The 7,699-nt window shown below is 38.6% G+C and overlaps 1 protein-coding gene across 1 annotated transcript; it reads right to left on the bottom strand.

Annotated features, from left to right (window-relative positions):
- Nucleotides 1–257: 257 nt before the first annotated feature.
- Nucleotides 258–1,203, bottom strand: LOC132677327 (olfactory receptor 6C4-like). Its single transcript, XM_060629181.3, has one exon. It carries the CDS (start codon nucleotides 1,194–1,196, stop codon nucleotides 258–260), a length of 939 nt encoding a protein of 312 aa, XP_060485164.2. The 5' UTR covers nucleotides 1,197–1,203.
- Between the last annotated feature and the right edge of the window lie 6,496 nt (nucleotides 1,204–7,699).

Genomic DNA, 7,699 nt, shown 5'->3' with positions numbered 1-7,699 from the left:
CTCAGTTAAGCATCTGACTTTGGTTCAGGTCATGATCTCACAGTTCATGAGTTCGAGCCATGCATCGGGCTCTCTGCTGTCAGCACAGAGCCTGCCTTGGATCCTCTGTCCATCCTCTTTCTTTGCCCCTCCCCCATTTGCACTCTTTCTCTCTCAAAAATAAATAAAAACATTAAAAAAGAGATATCAGAAGCTCAAGTTATCAGTTGGAGTACCTTCAAGAATTTCATTCAAAATTTCTATTGATTTTGAGGCCATTAAAATGAATAAAGATGCACTATTTTTCTGGTCACATCCTTGAAGGCTTGTTTTACTTGTTTGTTCCTTAAGGTGTAAATGAATGGGTTCAATAAAGGAGCAACCGAAGTATTGAGAACAGCTATCCCCTTATTGAAGGCAACTCCTTCTTTAGCTGAGGGTTTTATGTACATGAAGATGCAGCTGCCATAAGAGAGGGAGATGACAATCATGTGGGAAAAACACGTGGAAAAAGCCTTTTTCCTTTGCTGAGCTGAGGGGATCTTGAGAATGGCCCAGATGATGTTTGTGTAGGAGAGAATCACCAGCACCAGAGTGACCACCAAGGTCACAACTGCTAAGATAAAGTCAACCAGCTCCAGGAATCTTGTGTCTGAGCAAGATATTTCTAGGAGGGGTCCATAGTCACAGTAATAATGATTCAGCATGTTGGAGGCACAGAAATCCAGCTGACTGGTCAGGATGATTGGGGATATGATGATTAGGAATCCAGCCAACCAAGAGCAGAGGACCAGCTGGATGCAGACTCTGCTGCTCATAATGGTCATGTAATGCAGGGGTTTGCATATGGCCACATAGCGGTCAAAGGACATGGCAGCCAGAAGGTAAAACTCTGTGGCTCCGAAGAAGATGGCAAAGAAATACTGAGTGAAGCAGCCAGCAAAGCTGATGCTCTTGTTTCCAGTTGTGATGCTGAAGAGCAGCCTGGGAGTAAAAGTGGTTGTAAAGGAAATTTCTAAGAAGGAGAAATTCCGGAGGAAGAAATACATGGGAGTCTGGAGGTGGGAATCCAGTAGAGTAAGGGTGATGATTGTCAGGTTTCCAATGATGCTGAATATGTAGGTGAGGAAGAGAAATATAAAGATTACAAGTTGGATCTCCGGGATGTCTGATAGTCCCAGCAGAATGAATTCTGTCAGAAAGGTTTGGTTTTTCATTGCTAACCTTTGCTGCCTGTGAAGCTGAGAAGGAGATAAATGAGTGATGAGAAAGACAGGAAATCTCAGAAATATTGAGTGAGAATGTGGATTTACTATGGAATTTGTTCATGGGAAATTCTTTTGTCCACCTGACCCAAAGAGAATATTTGTTTCAATCCAGCCCTTCACAAAATTTGCTAAAGTTCCCATATAGGAGGCTTTATTTCTAAGACCCTTTCCTTAGAACAACACATGGCCACCTGGTCTTCTTAATGCATGCCTTGCATTTTAATTTTTATTCTCTTAATCTTACTTTTCCTTTCATATCTATGCAACTCCTTTCCTATTATAGAACAGCCTTAATGCTTTAGCTGTTTGCTTCTTTGCTGTCCTCTCCCACATATTTGGCACCTGTCCTATCCTTTTGCTATCCTTTTGCTCTGCCTGATAACAATCCCCAACCCTCCAGTGCAGGAGTGAATAGCTCTTTTTACATGTCCTGGCTTTTGTGCCTGGGAGCAGGGCTTGAGAAAGCTTTGGAATTTTGAGTTCTTTTCTGTATGAATCCCTTTCTCCTAGTTTTAACTGACAGGAGAGAGATAACAGCTAATAATTCCAATAAAACTTGCTTTAACTCCTTTAAATATTCAGGGAGGAATGTTTATCTGCATCTGGATCCCTTCTTATGCTCTTTCACTCTCTAAGACATAGATGCAACTCTGGTATAGAAAACTAGGGAAGAGTCAGCCTGGTTCCTTACAGATTAATGAGGATTCGTCTGAGGAAATAACTTGCTAGATGCAAGGATCCTTTTGGGCATTTCCCTTTTGTTGTGATCTTCCAGATTCCCAGAAACTATGGAATATCAAGGTCTCTTCTGAACTGGGTGCTTATCTGGAACAGATTCACAGTGGAGCCCATCCATGAACCTGGACCATTGTTTCATTGGACTATAAGGTCCAGAAAATGTCATGTTCTGACTGGGAGGCTCAGGCTTTTGTTCACCAGCCTTTGGTCTTTGAAGAATTTCTCTATATTGTCATTAAAAAACTTACATTCATATTTCACATAAATGCCAGCACAAGTGTACATATTTGATTGTTCAAAGGTGTTCATTTTATCATTGTAGTAGTGAAAAGCTATAAATAATAAAAATTCCACCAACGGGTGAATGGCTAAGTAAATTATAATCATTCCTATTTGGAATAAAATGGGAAATTTGATTTGTACTGGCTTGGATATGATTACAATATATTCCTAGTGAAATAAACAGGTTGGTATTCATTATATATAGTATGATTTTTATCAGTGTAGGGAACTGGAAATTTATATGTATATTTCTAAGTGCACGGAAATAATCTGGAAGAATACCAAATGGTCAATGATAGTTATTTCTGGAATGCTACTGCACAAAGGGTGGAAGATTTTCCCTTTTACGTTATACCCATTTTGGTCATTAACATTTTTTAAAAAACAAGATTTTTTTAAAAGTAGGCTCCATGCCACCCAGGCACCCCTAAAAAACAAGATTTTTAATGTTAGAAAACAAAAGTAGAAATCATAATCAGATTTTCTAATCCATCACCACAGCCGGGTAACATTGATGACTGTGGATGTACTCACTTTTGATACTCAGGAAAGATGATGAGGGATTTTACCTCTCGATACTATGAATCAAAATTGAGATGTCAGATGTGGATGAAAAAGTAGAATAAAATGTGACATACTTTCTTTTCTAATGCTGATCCATGCTGTGTTTTCTTGCAAAGTATACAAGCTTCTTGAGCACTGGTGTGAAAAGAAATAGTTTCTAGCTCTCACTTGCTACTGCTCTTTCTACAGTTGATTCAAATTAGAATTGGATCCATAATTCTTGAAAATGCTGCCTTATATAAGCTAATGGAAATCTTTACTCTTCAAAGTCTCATTTTCTCCATTTTGTCTAAAGACTTGTTGTGGATTTCTTTGTGATTTTCTACCAGTTTGAGTGATACACACTTTATCTACTTTACTCAGCAGAGACATTAAGGGATAAATTATGCCCTGGGGACCCAGGTCTAGAAAATTTTAGTTAGTCCTTAGAAGAAATAATGTTGGGGATTAACATTTGACAGGTAACTGGGGATGATATTCCCAACAGACTCATGAGGAAGTTGCCACAAGAGTGTCAGTTACAGGATAAAAGCCTTGTGGGAACTGAAACAATAATGATGATAACAATAGTTAAAAAAATGCAACAATGTCAGTTTTTTGAGTGGTTTACTTGAGCTGGGCAGATTTGTAGCAACTTCCATTTTTCTTATTTTATGCTTACAACAACATTTGAGGCAGTAGCTATTATTAAGCTCTCAGGTCACCTACTTTATTTTTTATTTATTTATTAAAAAAAATTTTTTTTAACATTTATTTATTTTTGAGACAGAGAGAGACAGAGCATGAACGGGGGAGGGGCAGAGAGAGAGGGAGACACAGAATCGGAAGCAGGCTCCAGGCTCTGAGCCATCAGCCCAGAGCCCGACGCAGGGCTCGAACCCACGGACTGCGAGATCGCGAGATCGTGACCTGAGCTGAAGTCGGACGCTTAACCCACTGAGCCACCCAGGCGCCCCTCAGGTCACCTACTTTAGTAGGTATGTGATCTTCAGCAAGTTACCTAGCCTCTCTGTGTCTCAGTTGCTTCATCTCTAAAATGGTGGTAAGAATAGTACCTATATCATAAATTTGTCATATGAACTAATAAATGTGTAAATGTATGTAGAGTGCTTAGAAAAGTGCTTGGAATATGATAAATATAAGACGAGTTACTATTATTGCTATTACTGTTTTGTCTATTTTGTAGATGAGGGAATTAAATATCCAGAAGTTATGTAACTTTCCCAAAGTCACATAGCAGGTACCTTGAATTATTGGGATTTGAGAACAGGTATGTCTAATTCTGCAGCATGCTCCATTTCTCTTCAGGAGCATGAGGCATGTAGAAGTAGCGTTTGCTTCCTATTGTCAGTGGCATTAATATATTGCCATAGGGAAAGCTCAGGATTTATTTCAGAACAACCTCTTTCCTTCTTGTGTTGGACTATTGTTCTTGATTTCTGTTTTCTGACAGAAGGCAGGATACTCTACATCCCTCTACCTTTTCTCCATGGGATTGAACTTCTTTCCTTCATGGCCCCTCACCATTTCCTTTTGGATTCTGCATTGCTAAGCTCCTTCTGTCCATATATAGTCAGTCCATCAATTATTTACATGGCAATGTCAATAGCAGACTGATCTCCAAGGACCATGTAGTCTGCGAGAGGCCCATGGTATTGTGTTAAGTAGGGATTTGGCTAAGAGACCAGTGGTACTGAAGTTTCTTTTTGCATTTGGGGAGAAGAAAGTTTCCGTTTTCAGGGTTCGTCTGGGGTAAATCTGTGATTTTATGAAGTTTTCCTTTAGTTCTTTAGGGTGAACAATTTTTTTAAAATATAGTTTTTAGTCTTAGGTAGAGAGACATAAGGATAGCTGTTGCAAATACAAAGTTGAGACTGATAGTGTGTAATTGACCAAGAGTCTTACGTCACTCAGACTCTTGGTAGGGAAGATAAAACAAGCCTATGGGCATGGCTGAAGGACAAAGATATATCAACCAAGACAGGTCATATATTGGAAATGGGTGATGAAGAGGAGGAAAGGATGAGAAAAGAAAACCAAGATGGTGTAAATTTGTGAAAGAAGAGATAAATGCAGTCCAGTCAGAAGCCTACAAAGAGAGATTATTTTATATTCATTATGTGGGATCAATTCCTCCCATCTCACCCTCCCCTAAGAGAATCTTTCTTGGGCTTATCCTAGAAAGTGCCGCTGTTTGACCAGCAATAATTGGAGCTTTGTTGACATGAGGCTTGAGCTGCCACAATTAGAAGCTCTTTCCTGGGCATTTATACATGGGCTACAGTGTCTGAGTTTGCTGAGGGCAATTGAACTGGAAGAAGACTTAGACTTCATGGGCAGGTATAAAAGGCCATGCAGGAGTGGACAAATGATCAGGAAGCTAGTTTATGGTGCAAGAAGTGGGTACAGAGCAATAATGAAATAGAGATAGAAATAAAGATGGTAGAGATGGAGATAGAGATGGAGGGAGGCAGGAGAGAGGGAGAGAAGGCAACTGATGGCATCCTAGAATTTGTTATGTTTGGCTGTACTTGGTGAATTTGGCCTCTTTGAGATGCCACTGCAACCATTTCTTACGCTTCTTTGAGAGAGTTTCTTCTGTTTATATCCTAATGAACTTAACTCCCAAAAAGTTTGAGAAATTCTGAATATGAGAGCCAGGGTAGAAAGAACACCTGGTGTGTATGCTGGGGATCTAAAAGGAAGTATTTGGTTGCCTTAAAAAATGATGAAATCGTGCCACTTGCAGCAACGTGGACGGAACTGGAAGTTATTATGCTGAGTGAAATAAGTCACTCAGAGAAAGACAGATATCATATGTTTTCACTCATATGTGGATCTTGATAAATGTAACCAAAGACCATTAGGGAAGGGAAGGGGAAAAAATAGTTATAAACAGAGAGGGAGGGAGGCAAACCATAAGAGACTCTTAAATACAGAGAACAATCTGAAGAGTTGATGGGGTGGTGGGTGGAGGAGAGGGGAAAATGGGTGATAGGCATTGAGGAGGGCACTTGTTGGGATAAACACTGGGTGTTGTATGTAAGTGATGAACCATGGGAATCTACCCCCAAAACCAAGAGCACAATTTACACACTGTATGTTAGCCAATTTGACAATAAATTAAAAAATTAAAAAATAAAAACCATTTCAAATGGAAATATAAAAAAAAAAGAAAATGGAAGGATTTCCTTCTTTTTATGGCTGAATAATGTTCCATTATATATATTTTATATTTATATATATACACACACACACATATATATATAGGTATATATATATATATATATATATATATATATATATATATACAGGCGTATATATATAGGTGTATATATATATATATACAGGCATATATATATATATAGGTGTATATATATATATATACAGGCATATATATATATATAGGTGTATATATATATATATATATATATATAGGTGTATATATGTATATATATATATATATATATATATATATATATATATACACACACACACACACACCTATTTATCACATTTACATTATCCATGCATTTGTTTACAGACACTTTGGTTATTTCCATATCTTGCTTATTGTGAATAATGTCACAGTAGTGCACATATTTCTTCAAGATCTTGATTTAAATTATTTGGATATATACCTAGAAGTGGGATTATTGGATCATATGGTAGTTCTATTTATTTCATTTTTATTTTATTTTATTTATTTTTTTTAAGGTATGTAAATTTAGTTTTATTTTTTATTTTTTATTTTTTTTAAATATATGAAATTTATTGTCAAATTGGTTTCCATACAACACCCAGTGCTCATCCCAAAAGGTGCCCTCCTCAATACCCATCACCCACCCTCCCCTCCCTCCCACCCCCCATCAACCCTCAGTTTGTTCTCAGTTTTTAAGAGTCTCTTATGCTTTGGCTCTCTCCCACTCTAACATCTTTTTTTTTTTTTCCTTCCCCTCCCCCATGGGTTCCTGTTAAGTTTCTCAAGGATCCACATAAGTGTGAAAACATATGGTATCTGTCTTTCTCTGTATGGCTTATTTCACTTAGCATAACACTCTCCAGTTCCATCCACGTTGCCACAAAGGGCCATATTTCATTCTTTCTCATTGCCACGTACTACTCCATTGTGTATATAAACCACAATTTCTTTTTTTTTTTTATTTTTTTTTTAAAAAAATTTTTTTTTTTTCAACGTTTTTTATTTATTTTTGGGACAGAGAGAGACAGAGCATGAACGGGGGAGGGGCAGAGAGAGAGGGAGACACAGAATCGGAAACAGGCTCCAGGCTCCGAGCCATCAGCCCAGAGCCTGACGCGGGGCTCGAACTCACGGACCGCGAGATCGTGACCTGGCTGAAGTCGGACGCTTAACCGACTGCGCCACCCAGGCGCCCCAGAAACCACAATTTCTTTATCCATTCATCAGTTGATGGACATTTAGTCTCCTTCCATAATTTGGCTATTGTTGAGAATGCTGCTATAAACATTGGGGTACAAGTGCCCCTGTGCATCAGTACTCCTGTATCCCTTGGGTAAATTCCTAGCAGTGCTATTGCTGGGTCATAGGGTAGGTCTATTTTTAATTTTCTGAGGAACCTCCACACTGTTTTCCAGAGCGGCTGCACCAATTTACATTCCCACCAACAGTGCAAGAGGGTTCCCGTTTCTCCACATCCTCTCCAGCATCTATAGTTTCCTGATTTGCTCATTTTGGCCACTCTGACTGGCGTGAGGTGATATCTGAGTGTGGTTTTGATTTGTATTTCCCTGATGAGGAGTGACGTTGAGCATCTTTTCATGTGCCTGTTGGCCATCCGGATGTCTTCTTTAGAGAAATGTCTACTCATGTTTTCTGCCCATTTCTC

Source organism: Panthera onca, chromosome B4, assembly GCF_046562875.1.
Source record: "Panthera onca isolate mPanOnc1 chromosome B4, mPanOnc1 haplotype 2, whole genome shotgun sequence".
NCBI lineage: Eukaryota > Metazoa > Chordata > Mammalia > Carnivora > Felidae > Panthera > Panthera onca.
Note: the sequence above shows the minus strand (reverse complement) of the source record. Positions and strands in the feature narration are given on the sequence as shown.